The sequence below is a fragment of the Pelobates fuscus genome, chromosome 1 (assembly GCF_036172605.1).
Source record: "Pelobates fuscus isolate aPelFus1 chromosome 1, aPelFus1.pri, whole genome shotgun sequence".
Taxonomy (NCBI): Eukaryota; Metazoa; Chordata; class Amphibia; order Anura; family Pelobatidae; genus Pelobates; species Pelobates fuscus.
In genome coordinates, this window is record NC_086317.1 from 472,365,400 (window position 1) to 472,389,295 (window position 23,896).

The 23,896-nt window shown below is 43.5% G+C and overlaps 1 protein-coding gene across 1 annotated transcript; it reads left to right on the top strand.

Moving 5' to 3' along the window:
* The first annotated feature begins 16,181 nt into the window (after positions 1-16,181).
* Positions 16,182-23,504, top strand: LOC134599691 (oocyte zinc finger protein XlCOF8.4-like). The gene is made up of 7 exons (XM_063444974.1): positions 16,182-16,275; positions 17,077-17,259; positions 18,783-18,906; positions 19,478-19,591; positions 21,618-21,715; positions 21,984-22,053; positions 22,532-23,504. The coding sequence occupies exons 1-7, from the start codon at positions 16,195-16,197 to the stop codon at positions 23,482-23,484; spliced, it is 1,623 nt and encodes a 540-aa protein (XP_063301044.1). The 5' UTR covers positions 16,182-16,194; the 3' UTR covers positions 23,485-23,504.
* Positions 23,505-23,896: the final 392 nt, after the last annotated feature.

Here is a 23,896-nt window from a genome sequence, read left to right on the forward strand (position 1 = left end):
TATTGCTTGCCCTTCGTCATCTATCTGAAGACAGCAATTGCTCAGGTTAAACTTCCCACATACACCTCCCTCTACTGCCAATAGGTAATCCAAGGCTAATCTATTTTGGTACACTGCTGTCCTCATCTTGGTATTATGTTTTGCTAGAAGATTGAGCGCTTGTGAGGTCTCATTAGTAATTATCTCAACCAACGCCTGTAACCTTATAATGCGGTTGAGCATATAAATTGGGGTTCTATATCCAAAAGTACCATCCTCTGCCCACGTGGCTGGCCCATAATAATCTATAATACGCTGAGGAGGCCATTCATTATCTTCCCAGGCGCCTATCTCTATGGGTCCCCTTTTCTTCCTATGATTCACATCATACACTTTAACACCCAAAGTCTCACCTGTTTCAATAGGTAACAAGAAGAAGGATGGTTTGAGCATACCCAACACACATGCCCCTTCCCAGTCCTGTGGCAACTCCGAATAGGCTTTCTTACCACAGATCCAGTACAAATTTGCTGGGGCTCTCCAACTAGATGTGATGGATACATCAAACCATACGTCCTTTAAATTGGCATATCTTGCAAACGGGTTAGATGGTTCTGAGACATTTGAAGCCGACCACCAAGTTGTATTCTTTGTATCATCATCATAAGCTTTTTGCCCTAGACAAGTTAGCTCTCCTACAGAAGTATTAAACATCATTCCTTTCCTTGCTATGCAAACATAACCTATAATGGAGGTCTTTAACCCCTTAAGGACCAAACTTCTGGAATATAAGGGAATCATGACATGTCACACATGTCATGTGTCCTTAAGGGGTTAATCTCCACTCAGATTTACCTCTAACACTCATCTGATAATCGGCTTGTGAGGATATTAATTGTTCAACTGCCTCAGAACCGGATATTACCTCCTTTGCTTCCCAAGGCCATTGGTCTCCCATGTTAGTACCTCCACACACATAGCAGTTGGTAACATTAAGACTACCGGCAATACTTTCGGCTAAATCAATGAACAGGTTTTTAGCGTTATGGGGGATCTTATTATCTATACTCATCTCTTCATAAAACGAATGGTATACCTGATGAGTTTGGGAGGTTACCGTATCGGTCTCTATCCCTATAAACAATACTGTCCCAGGGTCTAAACCCGTCCCGTATATTTGAAACCCAAATAAATTACCATATCTATCTAAGAATTGGTCAGGATTATTTATAAGAATATGGACTGGATTGCATTCCATAGACTTACAGTATGGATTGGTAGGCAACTTAGTCACAATCATATCCTTGTCTGCTGTCTGTCCCCAAGTTGCCCACCCCACACAAGACCAATATGGGCAAAAATGATATTCTCTATTTGGACATACTTATTTTTACTGCTGGGACAAATATATTTATCATTAGACCCATACGTTCTCTCCCATCTAAGATCCCCACATACATTCCACAGCTTTCTACCACTTGATATCGCCTTACATGCATCAAATAGCAGAACACCCGAAGAATGTACGGATTCTAATACCGTTTTATTTATTAGGGTCCCCTGAGGATCTCCATTCCTGAGAGTCAACCAAATTGTACGGGGTTGATACTCTGGATTGAAGCACTTAGGTTCTCCTACCCCTAGATGGCATACACTATACTCTACATTTAGATATCTACACCTAGATACATCTCCTTTACATTCATATTGCGAATGCCAAATTAGGGTCTGGGAAACATGATTACCTGTTCTTCTAGTCTTAATGCATACCTCACAGCTAGGAGTGTCGGTACCTCTACCTTCCTGAATATAAAAATACATATAAATAAACATTATCATAAACACATCTTTCGTCGGCATCCTCAGTCTTCGTCTGTGCGATGGCACCTCAGCTTCCAGGATGTAAGGGCTGCAGGGAATGGAGTTCTGCTCGTCTTCACAGGGGTCCCTTCGAGACTTTTCCTGACTTTTAAACTACACGTCGGTGAGCGGACAGGCTTTATTATGGCCGTCTCACTCACTTACCAATCTCTGAAACAATAAAATTTGTAATCCACAAGGTTCCTCGTCACTCCGACTGAGTCGTACGCTTTAACCGGATCTTGCAGGGATTCTCTGGATCTGCTGTAGCTTGCCAAGAATCGACCGCTGCTGGTTTAACCCTGGAGTGATGTATCCACGGAGTTACTTCGGCCACTTTTATCGCTGTAGGGGTAGACAAAAGAACAACATAAGGACCTCTCCACTTGGGCCCTAACGGTACATTATTCCACTCTTTAATCCACACTTGGTCTCCTGGGTGGTAACTATGAACTGGGGGATAAATATTCACAGGTAATCTATCTTGTACCCATTTCTGTACCTCCTCCATAGTCTTACCCAACTCTACAACCTGCTGCCGGGTAATTCCTTCTCCCAACTGACTCAAATCCCCCCTTAAGTTACCAAGTACGGGAGGTGGACGCCCATACATGATTTCAAAAGGAGAGAGGCCCATCCTTCTGGTAGGTGTACTGCGGATTCGTAACAGAGCTATGGGCAAAAGAACGTTCCACTTAAGTTGGGTTTCCTGACACATTTTTGCCAACTGGTTCTTAATAGTTCTATTCATTCTCTCTACCTTACCAGAACTCTGAGGTCTATATGCCGTATGAAGTCTCCACTTTATACCAAGCATATGAGCCAGTTGTTGTAGGCACTGATGAACAAAAGCTGGACCATTGTCCGATCCTATAGAGCAGGGTAGTCCATATCGAGGTATTATTTCTCGTAGCAGGAATCTCACAACTTCTCCTGCTTTCTCTGTACGAGTAGGACATGCTTCTACCCAGCCTGAATAGGTGCACACAACTACTAGTAGGTAGCGATGTCCACCAGATTTAAGCATTACTGTATAGTCAATTTGTAAATCGGACATAGGGAGTCCCCCCATAAACTGGACTCCTGGTGGCTTTACTGGTCCTTGCCTTGCATTATTTTTAGCACACGTTACACATCTTCGTACAATGGCTTGAGTTAAGTTGGACAATCTTGGTATGTAGAAATGTTTTCTGAGAGATTCTTCTGTACTGTCTCTCCCAGAATGTGTCCCGTTGTGATAGTTTTGGACAATTTCTACCGCTAGTGATGCTGGAATAACTATTCTCCCATCTTCTAACTGATACCATTTGTTCTCCAAATACTTTCCAGGTTCAGTCTTTAACCACTCCTCTTCTTGAGCTGTATAAACCGGAGTCCATTGAGACAGTGGAGTTGGAATAAGAGCAGCTATATGTTCCACATATTCCTGTCTTCCTGATTCAGCGGCACGCTTAGCTGCATTATCTGCCATCCGGTTTCCTTTAGTAACATCGCCATCTCCTCTCAGATGCGCTCGACAATGTATAATACCGACTTCTTTCGGTTCCCATACTGCTTCTAATAGTTGTAGTATTTCAGCTGCGTACTTGATTTCTTTGCCCTCTGAATTCAATAGTCCTCTTTCTTTATACAAAGCTCCGTGGGCATGAGTGGTTAAAAACGCATATTTGGAGTCCGTGTAGATGTTCACTCTTAAACCTTCAGCCAATTGTAACGCTCGTGTCAGTGCTATCAATTCTGCTTTCTGTGCTGATGTTCCTTTTGACAGTGGCCGAGCTTCTATCACCTTGTCTATCGTTGTTACTGCATATCCTGCATAGCGGATCCCTTCTTTCACATAACTACTGCCGTCTGTGTAATATTGAACATCGGGGTTCTGGATGGGAAAATCACGAAGATCTGGTCTACTTGAGAATACTTCATCCATCACTTCCAAACAATCATGTTGACTTTCAGTAGGTTGTGGCAAAAGGGTAGCTGGATTTAAGGTATTTACAGTCTCTAAATGCACTCTTGGGTTTTCACACAACATTGCTTGATACTGGGTCATACGGCTGTTACTAAACCAATGATTTCCTTTGTAATCCAACAACGTCTGTCCTGCATGTGGGACTCGTACATAAAGTTCTTGACCCAGAGTGAGTTTATCGGCTTCAGCTACCAGCAGGGCGGCTGCAGCTACGGCTCTTAGACAAGGTGGAAGTCCGCTGGCCACTGCATCCAGTTGCTTAGACATGTAGGCAACAGGTCTTTGCCATGATCCCAAGTACTGTGTCAATACTCCCACAGCCATTCTTCTTTGCTCGTGTACATACAGGTAGAATGGTCGTGTGTGATCAGGCAGACCTAATGCTGGGGCACTCATCAAAGCCTTCTTCACATCTTCAAATGCCGTTTGCTGTTCTTGAGTCCATAAGAAGGGGTCGTGTTCTGTACCCTTGATAGCTGCATACAGAGGTTTTGCCAATATCGCGTAACTGGGAATCCATATCCTACAGAAGCCTGCTGCCCCCAAGAACTCTCGCACTTGTCTTCTATTCTTGGGTGTTGGTATTTGGCACACAGCTTCTTTTCTCTCTGGCCCCATTATCCTTTGACCTTCAGAGATATGGAATCCCAGATATTTGACAGTTGGCAGACACAACTGAGCCTTCTTCCTAGACACCTTGTATCCTGCCTTCCAGAGAATGTGTAGTAGATCGTGCGTTGCTTGCTGACATATTTCTCTTGTGACTGCGGCTATCAACAAGTCATCTACATATTGTAACAATACACACTCTCCTGGGATGGACTCGAAATCCAGTAGATCTTGACTTAGAGCTGAACCAAATAGGGTCAGTGAATTTTTAAACCCTTGAGGCAGTCTTGTCCAAGTCATTTGGCGTTTCGAGCCCGTTACAGCGTTTTCCCATTGGAAAGCGAAGATACATTGGCTTTCTGCGGCAATTCGAAGGCAAAAGAAGGCATCTTTGAGATCTAAGACTGTAAAATATGTAGCCCCGCCCGGAATTAAAGCAAGCAGGTTATACGGATTGGGTACAACTGGGTGTATACTGACAACCGCATCATTGACTGCTCTCAAGTCCTGCACAGGGCGATACTCATCTGTACCGGGCTTTTGAACAGGCAGCAATGGGGTGTTCCAGGGGGAAGTACAGAATTTTAGGATACCATACCGTATGAACTTATCCAGATAAGATTGAATGTTCTTCTTAGCCTTCTGCGGAATGTGATATTGTCGTAGGCTCACTGGATAAACCCCAAGTTTTAGTTCGATTTTAATAGGTGGAATATTGCGGGCCAGTCCTGGTGGGTTGTTCTCTGCCCAAACTCCTGGTATGTTGAATAAGGATTCATCACTCCTAGGGTTTGGCTAGTCAACGCTGTATAAAGTCGCCACTCTTCTTCCTTTGGTACGGATAATGTCATAATACCTGAAGGTCCATTAAACTTTAAGGATGTTGTTCCGTTTGGTAGGAACATAATCTGCGCTTGTAATTTGGATAGCATATCACGTCCCAGCAATTGGACTGGACATTCAGGCATGTAAAGGAATTGATGTTTTACTACGTGGCCTCCCAATGTACAGAGTCGACTTTTAAGAACCGGTTTTGCGGCACTCCTTCCAGTTGCTCCTATTACAGTAATAGTTCTTCCAGATGGAGGAGCAACTAGGTCAGTCACCACCGAATGTTCAGCACCAGTGTCGATCATGAATGCACTCCTTTTTCCCCCTATTGATACATCGACCATAGGCTCCGCTCGACCAAGGGGGATGGAGCCCGGTCGGTATCAATAGTCCTCCATGACCGTGTCAGCCAATCCTACAAAGTCCCTACCTTCTCTATCACGGGACCTTTGCGCTGCGGGATAGTACCTGTCTTCTCTTACACTTCCTCTGTTACCACTATTACTCCCTCCGGGGCCTCCTCTACCTCTCGCTCTGCCTCTAAAGTTTCCATAACCTGCCCTGGGTGGGTCTCTCTCGTACTGCTCTCTTTTCGGACACTCGCTTCTCCAATGCCCTTCTTCTCTGCAATGCGCGCACTGATTCCTACTCAGGGGCTCCCTATTCCACCTACTATCGCCTCTATCTGGGCCCCGTCTATCTACGCCTGCGATCACTACCGCTAGCATATCCGCCTTTTTACGCATCTTGCGCTCTTCCTCTTTTCTTACTTTCTGATTCCCTATTCATATACACCTTATTCGCTACCTCCATTAGTTGGGTAATAGACATTCCTGCAAACCCTTCTAACTTCTGTAGCTTGCGCTTAATATCCCCGTAGGCTTGGCTGACAAAGGCAGAGTTTACCATTCGGGAATTCTCGGTGTCTTCCGGATTAAAGGGGGTATACAGGCGGTATGCCTCCAATAATCGGTCGTAAAAGACACTGGGCGCTTCATCACTTTTCTGAATCACCTCAACCGTCTTCGACATATTTATGGCTTTCTTCCCTCCGGCTCTCATGCCAGCAATTATAGCGTCTCTATAGGCTTTTAGTTGAACCATATCTGCGCCATTAACATTCCAGTCGGGATCGGTATTAGGATAATGGGTTGCGGCCCATGCTGCTGGATTGGCTTGGTTTAAAGTACGGGCTTCTTCCTCTAGCGCTTTAATGGCCGCTTGGTTAATCCTAGTCCTCTCCTCATTATTAAACAATGTCATTAATAATTGCTGGCAATCAGCCCAGGTTGGATTATGCGTCTGGACTATCGAGGTGAACAGGTCATGGCTTGTGGTTTCTCAGTATACGAGGAATTGTGGGTCTTCCAATTCAAGAGATCGGTAGTCGTGAATGGGACATATACGAAGACTGGGTCAGCATACACCATCTGACCTAAAGCATCAAGATAGGCTGACTCAAACGAAGAGGCATCTGGTAATGTTTGGGTTTTTGGGTACCGGTCAGTTGTCGGGTTAGTATAGGGCTTCGTGGAGGGGCGTCGGTTAGAGGTTCCGGTCGGGGGGTAGTAAGACGTGCGGATAGGGAAGCTTTATCATGGGGAAGGCCGGTGAATAAAATATTCCGAGCCGGGCTAGAGGAAGCCTGACCGGAATCTTGAAATGGCGCCAAATCGGAATAGATGGACTTAACGGGGGCTGGTGTCGGAAGGGGAGGTTTAGTATGTCGGGGGTGGATTCTGAACTGGAGGAGGATGGGGACAACGGGCGAGTGGGTGTAGAACTTCCTGTACTTGTATCACCTCCCCCTACAGGGAAATAAGGGGGCGGCATAGGGATCTCGGACTCAGGGGGCGTGTCCAAAATGGGCTTAACCGTGGTCCTAGTGGACAAACAAGTCCTGGCCACCATGAGGCGACATTGCTCCTCGTGGCATATCCGGATCCATCTTGGCGAGTCGTTTACGGCCTGCCTCCAACAATCAATGTATGGAAACTGTCCGTAAAGTTCAGGCCTACCTGATACAGCCACGTGTACACGCTGTACCAGATTTGGATCTAAACTGCCATGTGGCGGCTATGCCGCAACCAAAGTAGGCCACTCCCTAGTGCACAAAGTGACCAAACGTACAGAAGACATTTTAACCCCAAAATCACATTTTGTAAATCCCTTTTTAAAATTCTTCACCATACAACCTAAGGGATCCAAAATCGTCGACTCCGACGCGCCCATACTTATCAATGGAGCGTCGTTGACAACGAATGCTATACACACACTCTATTCAACAGTCACACCCGTTTCTTCCGGCAACAGCACCACGTGGTACAGTTACCAAGTGAAACGTACACAATAACACGATAAAAAACACTCAGGGAATTCCCGTACACACACAGCTGTTACACCAGTCACTAAGTAATCGATATTATGCCCTTTGGCGAAACTATACAGTCACCCATGCTATAATTCTCTATATATGAATTACCCGTCTATAACACACCCCAGTAACATCGTCTTTTACAAACAGCAGTTACAGTACGGTTAGCATAGGTCAAAGTACAATTTAAGGTCACAATACAATTATTAGTGGTTATGGTGTTAGACATGCAATAGACGACAATGATTAGTACTTATATACAGTGTCAGTAAATATACAAGGTTATGGTACCGTGCACTATAATACAGCAACACACTATTAACACTCTCGCTAGACGGCTGAGCTTGCGCTATCTAACAAGATATACACGTTACTAACAATCTTTAACACATATACAATCCCAACTAAACTATTGGCCAGTACCTTGATGGACTACCTAAAACTATCTACATCCGTTTTGGTAAGCCACACTGCCCAAGCACCACATATAGCGAACTAGAGGGCGGAATTTACAACAGAACCCTTTTAGTCTTTCTACTCTATCAATAGTCTAGTGGGTTCCAAATTTACACGCCTTCCCACTTAGCCAAGATAGGTTGAGAGCTAGCGGACCGAATTTACACAGACGCCGCTTAGTCTCCCGGTCCCTCCGACCTAGCGAACAAATTGTACACCCTAGAACGCTAGTCTAGACAAGACACCGGTGTCCGGCTAGGGCTATTTACACAGAACCCCGCCTGACTCCAAACCAAATCAAACGGTCTTACTAAAGAGCGTTCGATTGAGCGGTGCGCCTTCGCTCCTTCCCTCCGACAGAGGGGGCAGATTCCATACACAGATTTAACCCCTTATGGGCCTACCGCACAATCGGTATACCCCTAGTGGGTCCGCCGTCTAAAACAGCGGTCGTCTTACCTCCTCGTTCCTGAACCTGAGTTCACACTCATCGACGGGGACACCCCAGCACTTACTACGTAGAGGCCGATGATCTCCTGGACAACAGACCAGTGGCGCCGAGACGAAGGGAGGTCCACGCAGAAGTTCAGGGGTGCAGCCGTAGAGAACGTGGGCAAAGATAGACCGTCTCACGTCTCTGCTTCTCAGCTACCGTTGAACGATGAGCTTCCCGGCCAATGCACCAAATGATACCGGAGAAACTGACGGAAGCCAAGCACAGAGAGATGGACACAGGTTTCTTCAGGAAGGAAGAGATTCTTTATTCGGTTCACCGATCGGGACTCAGAGGGACTAATGTCACCAAAATACAACAAGTTCTGAGCCCCGGACAATAGTGCAGGCTCCTTATATAGGCACATAACTCCTCCCATATTTTTTTTTTTTTTTTTTTAATTCTTAATTTTGGGCGTGCACAGGTTAAACAAATAGCCGGTATGCGCCACAACAGAGACATCCAGTAGAGTAAACAAACATTGGTATTACATGTCATGGCATTCGGTACACTGGCACATTTTTTATAATATTACAGTAGTTTAGGTTTACGTTTAGTTGCAAAATGTTGGCATAATGCACATGTCATGGAGAAATAGTTAGAAGAGAGACAAAGGAGAAAAACATGGCTTGTGCAGAGAATGTACTTATAAGAGAATTCTAATAATTGACTTGATAGTGTTACATCTCTCTTGTCTGCTTACGCAGCGATGAAATGGTTGCTTGTTACGCTATCTTTAAGATTCGGGTAGCTTAGAGACATAGAGCAAACCATAAAAGCAGCGCTGTCGTTAAGGTCCTAAATTAGCGATTAAAAGAGAGGTACTCAGCCATACATACTCATAGACATAGTGGGAGATGATGTAGTTAACATGCTCTGTTGACGCTTAAGGTATAATGTAACATGCTAGGAGAGTACAGTGCAATTAATTACTAACAGAGAAGACAAGCAAATAATGGTAGTCTAACGCTCTGAATGCCTATCAATTGTACTTGTGGTTTTGACCGTGCTTTCAGACATGCTAGAGGAAGTATCACCCATCCGGGGGACCCAAAGTGCCCACAACAACAGGAGACTAATAGGTGCATATGGCTTATCAACAAAATAAAATAACAGAAACTAAACTAAAGCATTGCTCCTATAGGCTTGGATGTGTGCGACAGTAGGTTTGCAGGAGGCAACCGATGCCCTCCATAATTATAGCACAGTCCTGTTTGGGTGTTTCCCTCAACAAACAGGATAGTCCCATCATTAACCAGAGTGGTTTCCAGATGATGCGGGGCAGGAGGCTTGGTAGAGGCTGCGATGCCATTTGCGGTTTCATTGCCGAATTCAGGATGAGGAGAGTAAGATGGGTCATGCCCTGCAGTAGGCGTCTCGGTTTTCGCAGGACCGCAGCTGATGTTGCTTGAGGGATCCCGGTTGGTAAGTGCTGGGCTTGTTCCCAGGAAGTTGTAGCAGTCAGACTCAGGCATGTCAGGTTTCTTTAAAAGTCTGCTGGGACCTTGTTGAGCCCAGTGGCTCAGTGGCATAAACCTCCCACTCCCTGCTGTCGACCATGCGTGTGGCAGCCGCCATTTTAGGTAAGGCTTCATTGCCGTTTAGGAGTTATCCAGCAACCCACAGGTGGGCAGTAGGAAAGGTGGATCCCCCATGGGGCGGCACTGGCATCTATGAGGTGTTGCCCTGTCATCCCCCTGCCTCTGTTGGTGCTCATTTGTGAGGATATGAGGTGCGGCGGGCTGTTGCTGGCACTGTGCGTTGATGCTGTTACTCGTGACCGTCGCCATCTTGGCTTCAGGCTTTGGGCCTTCGCGGCGGTCAGGCAAATTCCAGCTTTGACCGTGGCGTGAGGGCCGGGATCACCCCCCCGGCCCAGAAGGGGGGGGGACCGGGGCCGGGTCCGCACAGAGGAGGTTTTCGGGCTCCGTCGGGCGGGATAGTGGAGCGGCGGCCGTCCACTCCACTCACTGCCAGGAAAGGTCCCGCCTGGTGCAGCTGAGATCTCCCCTCCGGGGGACTAAAACTCTGGGAGCAAGCCTCTCCCCGGTTCGGGCAGCCCTTACCCATCGATGGTTGCAGGTTTGGGTAGTATTAGTGGTCAGACTCTGTATTTCCAGGCATCATTTGCAGGAGCTGATGGTCCCTGCGACCGCTCTGCTCGGCGGCCCGGCCCCGCCCCATAACTCCTCCCATATTAAGCTCCACCCGCACATTCTCTTGACCAATCAATACAAATAAGAATTAACTTCCTGTTTGACCGCATGGCTTGTCCAGCACAATGGAGGAGGGGAATACTACATCCTGTATTCTCGCACATGCTCCGTACACTACTGATCGTATCTTGCCACGTGCAACCAACCGACCGATACGTCAGCATATGCACGTACACATGCCACGTGGTAATCTCGGCCTACTAAATTTATTTTTACCGAGATTCCACCACAATTTCACACAGGGCCACCCTTTTCATATAGTCATCTAATGGTCAATCTATCCCAGATCCTTCATCCTTGCTCTGTCCAATAGAACATCTTGTCAATCCCAGACCCTCCACACTTGCCATGCCCATTAAATCACATCGTTTAATGGAAGTCTATTCTAAATTCTCATATTTTCTATGTGTGATAGTGCCTGTTATAATGATTGAAATGGCTTTTCTAGACTCTCCATTCCTGCCGGGCTCTATAGAAGAATTCATTATTTGATGTACGGTTCCAGATCTTCAATTTTTGCTACATATGATAGATGGACTCATCATTTAATGTTCATTTTATTCTCTCTGTCTCGGATATGCCGCACAGATTAACTCATTATTTAATTGACAGCCTATCCTGTGCTCCAGTCTTGCCATATCTGATAGAATAGTTTACTATATAATGGTAACTTTGTTCTAGATCCTTCATCCTTCTTTGCTACATCCAACAGAACTGCTCATAATTATTGATAAATCTGTTCTAGAAGCTTCATCCATGCCATTAACAGCTTATTATGTAAGTGTATGCCTCGACCCACCATCCTTGCCGCTCATCATTTAATGGACAGTCTATTCCAGACACCAGCTCATCACTTAATGGCCATTCTATCCAGGAACTCAGCTCATCATTTACTGGTCAGTCTGTAATAGCCTTTCCATTTGTGCTGTGTCAAATAGACATGTCAATTATTTAATGGTTAGATCCCCCATTCTTGCCATGTCCAATAGACCAAGGAATTCTGTCTATCCCAGACCCTCCGTCCTTCTTGTGGCCAAGAGATTCGCTCATCGTTTCACAAGCACCCTTGCTGTGCTCCATCAGATATCCCAAACACACACTGTGGGCACGAGGTAGAGGTATCAATGCATAGAAACAGTTTTTATTCTGCACGCTGACAAATGTCAGCTACTGGTAGTAAGAAATCACAGAGTATCTGAATAGTATAATAATGTAGCTACTGACAGTCACTCTGGGGATTAAGGATTCAGGTAAAGAAGGTGAGTTGATACTATGCATGCATTTATACTGCACCATGTGTAATGACACCCCTACCAGATGGATTCTGTCCATAATACCTCGCTGTTATATACACCGTCAATCCCATGCGGTATGCCGGTATGGTTATAGGCACAATTAATCTCATTCTGGCATACCTGTCCTTACTGCATGTTTAGAAAAACCACGATCCCCATTGCAGCATAACTGTTCCTCTTTACTATGTGGGACCCATGGGTAATGAGTGGTTGTGACAGTAGAATTGATATGCGAGAGCGGGGTTGGGAACTATAGTTCATGATCTACAACCAAGTGTAGATATATGTCCTAGTTTGATGAGAGACTGTATGTTAAGGAGGATGATGTTTTACGATATTATCGAAAGCAATACTAAGGCAGATGAAGATTATATGATAGGAGTCCATGATAAACAGACTCCACTCATTTAAGAAGGAAGTGTTAGCTTTAATTATACTCCATAGTGCAAAGGTATAGATTACATTTACATTTAGTGGTCTTGTGTTTAGGGAGAGAGGGGGATGCGTGGTCGCTGGTTACCCAGGCACTTGGGGCTTCACTCAGTGTTTTATTTTTTTATTTTCTTCCTTTCCATAATACCATAGATAGATATGAACTATGGGTGGGGTGGGACTCTTGGCGTCTGGGGTACCAGAGAGTCTCTCCTTGGGAGTAGAGACTGTTGAGTGTTGAGTTTATTTTGAAAGATGTAAATGATTATTGCATTTTGTACAATTCACTTTATATTTAGACCCTGCATGGTCTGAACAAATGTAATTAGAGACCTGTGTGTTGCAACACCCATCTTTTGTTGAGCTTCAGCTGGTAGACAGATGGCCATAAGTTCTCCTGCAAAATGTCTTGATAAACTTGGGAATTAATTTTTCCTTCAATGCTAGCAATCCGTCCAGGCCCTGACGCAGCAAAGCAGCCCCAAACCATGATGCCCCCACCACCATGCTTCACAGTTCGGATGAGGTTTTGATGTTGGTGTGCTGTGCCTCTTTTTCGCCACACATAGTGTTGTGTGTTTCTTCCAAACAACTCAACTTTGGTTTCATCTGTCCACAGAATATTTTGCCAGGACTGCTGTGGAACATCCAGGTGCTCTTGTGCAAACTGTAAACATGCAGCAATGTTTTGTTTGGACAGCAGTGGCTTCCTCTGTGGTATCCTCCCATGAAATCCATTCTTGTTTAGTGTTTCACGTATTGTAGATTCGCTAACAGGGATGTTAGCATTTGCCAGTGACTTTTGTAAGTCTTTAGCTGACACTCTAGGACTCTTCTTCACCTCATTGAGCAGTCTGTGCTGTGCTCTTGCAGTCATCTTTACAGGACGGCCACTCCTAGGGAGAGTAGCAGCAGTGCTGAACTTTCTCCATTTATAGACAATTTGTCTTACCGTGGACTGATGAACAGCAAGGCTTTGGGAAATACTTTTATAACCCTTTCCAGCTTCATGCAAGTCAACAATTCTTAATCGTAGGTCTTCTGAGAGCTCTTTTGTGCGAGGCATCATTCACATCAGGCAATGCTTCTTGTGAAAAGCAAACCCAGAACTAGTGTGTGTTTTTTATAGGGCAGGACAGCTGTAACCAACACCTCCAATCTCATCTCATTGATTGGACTCCAGTTGGCTGACATCTCACTCCAATTAGCTCTTTGAGATGTCATTAGTCTAGGGGTTCACATACCTTTTCCACCTGCACTGTGAATGTTTACATGATGTGTTCAATAAAAACATGGCAACATTTCATTCTTTGTGTGTTATTAGTTTTTTTTTTTTTTAACCATTTCCTACCAATTCAAGATGGATCTGGCTTCTTATTTATTTATTTATTTATTTATTTTTTTAAGGAAAATTGGAAAGGATTATGCATGCTGACATTACAATTATAACATTTGAGGAAAATATACGCTGTTAACATATGGGTCGCTAGGAGTATATAAGGCATATATAAGTTGAGAATGGTTAACTCTACAGGCATTTAAGTAGCACAGTGCTGATGGTATATGGTTTAAAAAGAAGGCAAAAACATGAAAATAAGCAGCCTACTAGAATAGACAGTAGGGAGAACAGTAGCAGTATCATATAATACGTATTTTAGGAGTGTTTAAGGTTTATACCTTTGGTGCTGTGCCGCTTTGAAAGCGGTTAAGGAATATCTATGCTGGTGTGGCCGCCTATAGCAACAAGTGGAAATGGTGCTTGTAACGCTTGTTGAGAATATAAGAGCATATGATCATGGGTGGCCGTTGCTTCTGGTTTAAGAACACACGGGCGTGAAGTTTGCCGGTAGTGTGCGGCCTTAAAATCATATGCGGAGAACTTCTGTTGATGTTACAAGGCTACTACAACATAGAAGGGGTGCATGTGCTGCCAGTGTGTGATGTTTAAAGCCTTGAATGTGTGCATATGCTATGATGTAAGTCGGGAACCTTAGGGGCGGCCAATAAGTATTATCAAACATTTTACTACATGTATCGTGAAGCAAGGTGTCGCTCAATGACCCCTGAGCGCGGGGGGGGGGGGGGGGGCGGTTAGGGTGTTACAAATACCAGCTTGGTGTAATTAGGGGCAAACAAATAAACTGAAGGGTTCAACGCCTATTATAACAAAACATTTGTGTAACTTTACGCTGCGGTTTTTGATCTGTGACTCTCTCGCCACCGAGCGTCCCCTGCTGAGTCAACCTGTATCAGTCCCAGCTCTGGGGGTAAACGGGGCTATCTTAGAAATGTCCCAAGTGTCCATAGTTGTCTTGCTGCTCGTCTCGGGCTGCGTTATTCCCAGCTTTTGCAGGAAGGCTGCAGTCTCATCCGCCGCGGAGATGGTGTAGTTGCGGCTGTCCTTCGTGGCTATCAGGGTTCTTGAGGGTCCCCGTTTGTAGGTTATTCCTGCCGATCTCAGTGCCTGTGTGGCCCGTTGGAGGGTTCTTCTCCAGGTGAGAGTGGAGCGGCATAGGTCCTGTAGGAAGTGAAGCTGCATCTCTTCAAAGAGGTAAGGCGCTTTGTTTCTGGTCTCTCGTTGGACCGCCATTTTGTCACGGAGCATGAGGAAACGCACCATCACATCTCGAGGTACCCCTGTCGGGGCTCTGGCTGAGGTGGCCAGTCTATAGCAGCCGTCTATTTGTATATTCTTAGCAGTTCGTTGTTGCAATAAGGCTGCGAGTAGTCGGCGTATGAAATGCGGTAGTTCTTGGTCATCTATGGATTCTGCGATGCCTCTAATTTTGAGGTTTGTGCGCCTTCTCGCGTCTTCCATCGCCTCTAGTTGAAGTTGGGTGGAATTTTGTGCGGTCTGAAGCTGCAGGAGCTGCTCTGCTTCGCTTGTTTGGCGTTGGGTTATGGCGGTAACAGACTCCTCTGCACCTCGCACTCTCTCCGTGATCATTGAGATGTCTTCCCTGATGATGTCCAGGTCTGCATTAAAAAAAGCTCTGATGTTATTCAGCAGGGCTTGGATATCGCCCTTGGTAGCTGGGGCTTGAGGGTCACCCTGTATTAAGGATACCTGTGGGCCTTCCGATCTTGGGATGGCATCGGGGGCATCAAGAATTTCCTCATCCGAGGAGGGGTTGGTCGAGTCCGCAGGCGACGCCATTTTGGGTCTAGGCCGCGGTTGCTGCAACAGGTCGCAGATACTCCTGGAGCCCTCTCCCGCGAGGGTTCTTAGTTTCTTCGTCTTTTTGCCCATCTTGGGTGTTGTTGGGCCCGGTTTGCGGCGATGTAAGGGTGAGATAATGCCGTTTAGTCTGCGTTCGCCGAATTTGCAGCGGGAGCTAGTCCGACATGCGTCCGCTCCCTTCAGTGTCTCGGCCACGCCCCCGTGTGTTATTAGTTTAAGCAGACTGTGATTGTCTATTGTTGTGACTTAGATGATGATCAGATCTAATTTTATGACCAATTTGTGCAGAAATCCATATCATTCCAAAGGGTTCACATACTTTTTCTTGCAACTGTATTTATTGACCAAAGAGTGAAATTTCTCTGCATCTTTTTCTTTTTTTTCCTGTATATATCAACTCCTTTCAATCCCTCTATTTTATAATATTTAATATAAACACATCTTCTCTTGGCAGAAATCTCAAAATTAAACATCTTAAAGGGGCCTCCATAGCTCCCTAATGATGAGCAAAGGAGTGGATCAGATGACTGAGAGGATCTTAAACCTCACTTTGGAGGTCATCTACCTGCTAACTGGAGAGGTGAGTGACAGTGGGTCATGTGACATTCAACCCACAACCTTAATTTCCATTCACAAATAAGCAAAAGCCTGTGAAAAAAAGATCAGATCTGCGCCACCTAGTGGTAGGGGGACCTCCAGCCCTAGTGGTACAGAGAGTGTCAGAATTACTTGCCATAATATTAATATTGATGTTTTGAACAAGCGGTGAATACACCAGCAGGTAAAATCCATTGGTTTCCGTGGTGACTACTCTCAAAGGCAGGAATCACAAAAAATAAATAAATAAACAGATGATTGATAGACATCCAGGGAGGAATAGAGTGAGGGAGCACATTGTTATGGACAAGGGGAGAGTACGAAAAATAAAAAGTGCTTATTGGGTGGGCTGGGAGAACTTGCATAAGGAAGGGGATACCTTTTCCTGTAGACATACTGTGTCTACTGTGTTTCCTGCAAGAAAGAAGCTGATTACGTCTATCGGCAGCACGCAGTGCGTTCTGACAACATATGTCATTCTTGCACAGAACTAACATTTGGCAATCTGGAACAGTTCCGGGTTTCCTAGTCACGTCTATGAGGCGTGCAGCTAAACCCAGGTACAAATTTACTAATATATCTATGTATAGGCTATGTTTCAAGGCAGAAACGCTGCACCCACAGATTGCTTGCTCCATGACCACGTCAGCAGAAGGGGTCATCGAGGACAGAGTAATACTTTACGGGTTAGTTTACAGGATGGATTGTCATCTTCAAAAGCCTTCATTATCCATTTTCAGTCTGACTATGACACCGGGATTTTTACTGGGGTCTCATTACACAGGATTACGTGGTTGTAAAGAACCAGGGAGACCGTATGAGAAATGATAGAAGCTCCCGTGTATCAGACAGATTCTGCAGGCCCCAGAACCCTTTCATGGATCACCCAAATTACCCACAGGAGAGGAACAGTGATCAGAAGGTCTTGGAACTGGCCAACACGGTTATCCATCTGCTGACTGGAGAGGTGAGCTTGTTGGGGATAGGACGCTGTAATCCTTTCTCGGGTACACTGTGCTGCACACATGTAATAGAATCTGTCGTTGTGCACAGCAGACAGTGAATGTATCTTACTGTTGCGATGACTACTGAAAATATATTAGTGAGCACTTGAATTGCACTGGATGTTTGGAGAAGGCATTTCACCATTTAGTCCTTCCCGCTGGACTTACAAACACTGTTCAGGAGCCAGGCTGCGGTCAACAGTAATTAGGACTCTTTGATTAAGTGGGGATTGACCACATAAAACGTGTGAGGTGGTGGAGATCTTGTCACACTGAACTGCTGTTTTCTGACTTCATATATTTTAATATTTTCTAAATAAAGTGAATTTATATATTTTTGGACCACGTTGTTCTACTTCTTCACTGCAACACTCCAGGAGTCTCCTTGTTTAAGTTGCTATGACTACTGCATATAATTTGTAACACTAAAAGTGCAATTCAAATGTATTGGAGGTAAAACTAGAACATATAGAATTCTTACTGGGGGGCCACTGCCATATGATGCCAATGAGGTGGTTGTGCCTGAATCTTGGAAGCTATCTTTCTGGTGTCTGGTTACCGGAGATTTTCATCTCTTCCCATCCTCCCCAATTTTGCCTCTGCTTTACCTCCCACATGTCCTATACCCCCTCCCTTGTATCTGTCCCCATCTCTGCACTTCCCTTGCCTTCTGCCTCTTTCTATCCCCATTACTCCCTTTCCCTGCCTATGCCCCTTTTCACACTCCCCCATGTGACTCTCCACGGTTCCCCCATTTGCACCTGGTAGTAATCCCCTCTCAAGGGTGATGCTCACCTCCCCTCCCTTCTCACACACACATGGCTCTGCGTGTGAGGAGAGAGAATGGGAAGTATGGTCATCTGCAGTGCCCGCCTCTCATTCTTCACACTCAGTGCCAAGTTGTAAAGTTGAGGAAGATATCTGTTGCTAGGTCTCGCTTAACAAGGGCCCGACATTGGTTGACGGTGGTGATGCCATTTCTTGTTACAGCAGGCATGCATGCTCAGTTGGTGCTATGTGTCATTTTGTACTCTGAGGGCTGGGGGTCAGTGGGCATGCATTTGTGGGTCCGGTTTGACCAGGCTGGAGGTTGTGAACCCCTAATTTAGAACAAAGAATGAAACTCAGAAATGTACATTCAAATGGCTAGCATGCATCTAAGCTTTGCGAATAACTGCCTCCCAGAGGCCATCTTTATTTTGACATTGACTTGCTTTTGTGGCAAAGGATCTAGCTGTGAAGATATGTCCCAGATATTACATTGTTCTGACAAATGTTTTCAATTTTTGAATGTTGTGCAAAATTGGTAACAAAATCAAAATGGCTACCAGACCATGTGACCTAGGAGTTCAAGCACAAAATAATAGACACGTGCAGCACAAGCACACTGATGTAGCTAGGTTTAATAAGTTCATTAGTGAAATAAATAACATAGTTCATTAGTGAAATAAATTACATTGATCGAATGTGGGATTCTATTTTCCAGGTTCTTTCAAGGTGTAAAAAAGTGACATTTGGCTTCTCCATGGGAGACATAGACTACTTTGAGGAGCACAAGGATCCATACCAAAACCTCATGATGGACAAACAACAGGCCCTCTGTTCATTGGGTAACCAGGCATTTGTGGTTAATCAGATCTTAAATGGTTTCAGGGAGAACGGATCTCCAACACCTAACCTGTGTATGGAGCAATATTGAAGAGGGGGACGATTACCTTTGTGCTACATTAGTACAATTACAAGGAGATCTATAGCTATCGGCTGTAACTTAACACCTACAATTGTGGTTGAATACAATTTCCATCATTCTCTGTCATCAAATTAGAACGGCAATACAAAAGATGTGTAACTTCATGACAGTTTTTGCTGAATCGCAGTATAGATCAAGAGAAAAGGAAGTTTAATTTTTTTTGGTCTCATTTCTACATTAATGGCTCTATATGCAAATCTTCTTCATGATGCAACTTTATTTACATATTCTGCCACACATAATGACATCATGAGTCGCGAAAGACAGATACAAACTCAGTTCCATTTTTTTTCCTGATCCAAACCATAGGAAAATCTGCGTGTGAATTTTCACTCAGCAGTGGCTAATGGGCAAGTGAAAATATTGAGCGTTGATAAAAAAAAAAAAAAAAGCCACATGTAATATGATGTTTGTGTTCTGCATCTAAACAGACTGTGATATTGTGAATCAGGAAATGACAGCAGAGAAGGAGAGAAGTCCAAAAGCCGGTGGGAATGACCATCAGGCCCTTCCAGAAAATAATATACATGAAGATATATGTGCAGGTCAGTGATATGATTTATATTAAACACACTGTACATTAAAGCTCAGTGACATGCTTTGTATTAAACACGTTACGTTAAAGCTCAGTGATATGATTTATATTAAACGCACTTTACATTAAAGCTCAGTGATATGATTTATATTAAACACACTTTACATTAAAGCTCAGTGAAATGATTTATACTAAACACACTTTACATTAAAGCTCAGTGATATGATTTATATTAAACGCACTGTACATTAAAGCTCAGTGATGTGATTTATATTAAACACACTGTACATTAAAGCTCAGTGATATGATTTATATTAAACACACTTTACATTAAAGCTCAGTGAAATGATTTATACTAAACACACTTTACATTAAAGCTCAGTGATATGATTTATATTAAACGCACTGTACATTAAAGCTCAGTGATATGATTTATATTAAACACACTGTACATTAAAGCTCAGTGATATGATTTATATTAAACACACTTTACATTAAAGCTCAGTGATATGATTTATATTAAACACACTTTACATTAAAGCTCAGTGATATGATTTATATTAAACGCACTTTACATTAAAGCTCAGTGATATCCTTTATATTAAACACACTGCGGAGTCTCCTTCGTCTCCAAAGTAGCAGCTGGTCTCCTCAATGTCTCGAGCAAAAGGGCCAACCCAGCACTACCAGAGTTATTCGCTAAACTGGGGACTGTGGAGAATTGAAAACATAATTGTTTATGTTAAGCCAAAGAAACTGAATGGGAAAAGTTCACTTTGTTTTAGCTCAGCTACTATGGTGAAAACATTTCAATTCTTATCAGCCCTACAGCATTTCCAGTTTTGTGATTAAGCAATTAATTAAGCTCTGTCATTGAGAAATGAGGCTTGTACATATAATGTAAGCTTAAAGTGACGTCACCTGAAATTTTATTAATTGGTTTTTATTTTGTTTGGTTTATTTTTTTATTAGTCTTACAATAAATTAATTTGCAGGCAAACAAGCACAATTTTTTTTCGTTTACTATTTTTAGCACTTCTGAGGTACTCACTTTAATTTTTTGCATTTTTAAATTAATTATCATATTGCATTTTTTTTATATTAATTTTACAAATTTTCTCTGACACTTTCACCCTTCCTCTGCCTGTGCTGCCATTTTGAGTGATATATGCAAAACAGTGTGCCTTTACTTATCATCTCAGCTGACACCACAGTACTTGTGGCTGTTTAGCTTTCCTGAGATTAAAGGGACACTATAGGCACCCAGACCACTACATCTCATTGAAGTGTCTGGGTGCACTGGCCATGTCCCACTTAGTCCTGCGTTGTAAAACATTAGTTTTTAAAAAACATCCATGCTTACATTGCAGTACTAAGACAGCCACTAGAGGCACTTCCTCGAGTGTACTAGACTCTGGATCTTTACGACACTGCACGTCCTTACAATCTGCATGAGGATGTCCAGCATCAGCGAAATCCCTATAGGAAATCAGTGATTCAATGCATTCCTATGGGGAAGGCTTAATGCGCTCACCTCTCATGTGCATTGGTTTCCTCTTAGGTGACGTCAGAGGAGGTGAAGCACTATTTATCTGCCACAAGGGACAAGGGACGTGCAAGTAGGGGGAGTCAGAGGGCACTATAGTGTTAGGAATACAAATTTGTGTTCCTAACACTGTAGAATCCCTTTAAGTGAAGACTTCTGTGAAAAATGCTGGGGCCGGATTCTCCGTGGGAAACAAGTAACGTCATTACTGTGTGAACACAAGGAAGCGTGGCAGCAAAGAGTGATCTTGGATCGGATAACCGCTGCTTCGAACACAAGATCAATGAAAATGCCAGCACAGGCAGGGAAAGGGGGCAGGCGACAGAGAAAAGTATATTCACTATGTAGACAATATAGATTATCAAAAAAGTCATAACATGAAAGTAAGTGCATCGAACTGCTTAAACACCAATGACAGGTTATGTTTTTCCATAGCACGTTTAAAGCGGTTATGTAATACTGTTGCTCATTTTGTGTTGGTTCCTCACAGAGGTATCTAGCAGCAGATCTAAGGTAGAGAACAATCACAGCTCTCATTATTCATCAGATGACATACTGGAAGATAACCAGATTACATCAGATTACCAGGTACCAAATCTCATTCTTAAAAAGCATTATTTTAGCAGATTTATCCCATCATACACAATTTTGCCTCTTTATGAGTTAATGGTTAAGAAGAGCCCGCTAAATTAGTTAATGTGAACAGGACTGCTGGTCCAGGGGAGAAATTTCATGTTAATTTTCCTTTATTTTTTAATAGCAGCATTAATACCATTTTTTTGAAAGACAGCAGCTTCTAACAGTAAGTATTACTGGAGACACATATAGTGTAACAGAATGTGACCTTCTTTTACAGATGGAGCGAGAAGGTGATATATTTCCGCTACGGTGTAAGCAAGAAGAAGACTCTACAGAAATCAGCCCAGGTAAGATGGAAACACTCTGTTTTACCATTTCTATTCATTTTCGTTGGATGGCAGCCCGGCCACAATTCAACGTAAATTTTAAATAAAGTCCTTAACAGTAACCCATTCTCGGTTTAAATAGAATGTTTGCAAAGGGTTTTAAAGTAAATTAGAAAATAAATTCATACACGCAAATGCTGAGGGAAAGATTCCAAAGGAAATATGACATTCTGAAACAGAAATGAATATTCAGGGATTGCTATCTCACCAAAAACAAAGGTCTTGTGGAGTCCATGTCTCGACGCATCAGAGCTGTTTTGGCAGCACCAGGGGGTTTTAATGTGATGTCTAATCAATATATATATGTGTGTGTGTGCATCATATCATTGATTTCCTGGTTCATATGTACAAGATAGTGGGAGGTGTTCATGACTAATTTCCTGGATATTATTTATCTTTTTATAGACATTTAATTATAAAATTATTTTTTACCGAACAGGCTTGTCAATTACCTGGGAATCCCATCCAGAACAAAACGATCTTTGTCTTTCTGCTCCAGAATGTGGAGTGAGTGATCATGACATTACCCAGAATCCTTCAGAATCAGACATTATAAGTGACCAATTGTCCAGCGACACGATGAGTAACCCTGTGAATATCCTCGAAAAAGATTTAAATCTCACCGACTTTGCCAAAGAACCTGTATGGACCGCAAATTCACTCCTAGCTACTGAGTTATGTAGCAAAGAAAACTCAGATATGCAGAAAAATCCCCAGAGTTTGTCGGTAACAATGTATAAATGCAGAGAGTGTGAAAAAAGTTTCCAAAACGAACTAGATCTCATCTATCACCAAGGGACACACTGTACGGAGTTGATCTACGCATGTACCGAGTGTCAAGGAACTTTCAATGGCCATTCAGATCTGCTCAACCATCAGACAGTCCACACGGGAAAGAAACTGTTTGTCTGTTTCGAATGTGGCAAATCTTATACTCAGAGCGCCAATCTTCTCGTACACCTTAGATTTCACACCAGAGAAAAACCATTTTCCTGCTCGGATTGTGGCAAATGTTTTACGCACAAATCAACCCTTGTTAAACATCAGAGAATTCACACCGGGACGTTTGCGTGCTCTGATTGCGGCAAGTGCTTCAGCCAGAATTCAAATCTTGTCGTGCATCAGCGAAGTCACACTGGCCAGAAGCCGTATGCATGTTCGGACTGCGGAAAATGTTTCAGCAAAAACTCAAATTTGGTTATACACCAGCGCATTCACACAGGAGAGAAGCCATTTGTGTGCTCACATTGTGGAAAGTCGTTTACGCAGTGCTCTAACCTCCTGACACATCAGAGAATCCACACAGGTGAAAGACCTTACATATGCTCTGAATGCGGAAAATGCTTTGCCCAGATACCCCATCTCATTAAACATCAAAAAAGCCACAAATAAAGAGACAATTTTGTTTTCAATATGTGGAAATTGTACATTGTGTTCTATTTATTATGTTGAATGTATTATTGTCTTACTAATAATTATCTCCATTAAAACATTTTGCGTTGAAACCCAGGAGTTCTAACTAACAAGCTTCACTTGAGCAACACTGTAATGGGTGTTTTACTGATAAAATAACAACGTCATTACAGTATCTTTCTATTTTTATTTGGTATCAGCTCTTGGGTTAAATTCACTAGACTAGCCACATTTTTAAGTGAACCCATCATGAAAACTTCATTTTAAAGCGGCATTCCCTGAAAATGTAGTATTTCATGAAAATGGAATTTCACTGAAATTCTAATCTGTCAAGAGATATACACACGACAAATTAAGAGAGACAAAGTAGGGACTAGTTTGTCTCAGTATA

Coding starts and splice junctions, on each gene's coding strand:
- LOC134599691 (XM_063444974.1), top strand. CDS start 16,195: ATGATGAGCAAAGGAGTGGATCAGATGACTGAGAGGATCTTAAACCTC. Junction 16,276..17,076: donor TCTACCTGCTAACTGGAGAG/GTGAGTGACAGT, acceptor CTCATTACACAG/GATTACGTGGTTGTAAAGAA. Junction 21,716..21,983: donor AGATTACATCAGATTACCAG/GTACCAAATCTC, acceptor CTTCTTTTACAG/ATGGAGCGAGAAGGTGATAT.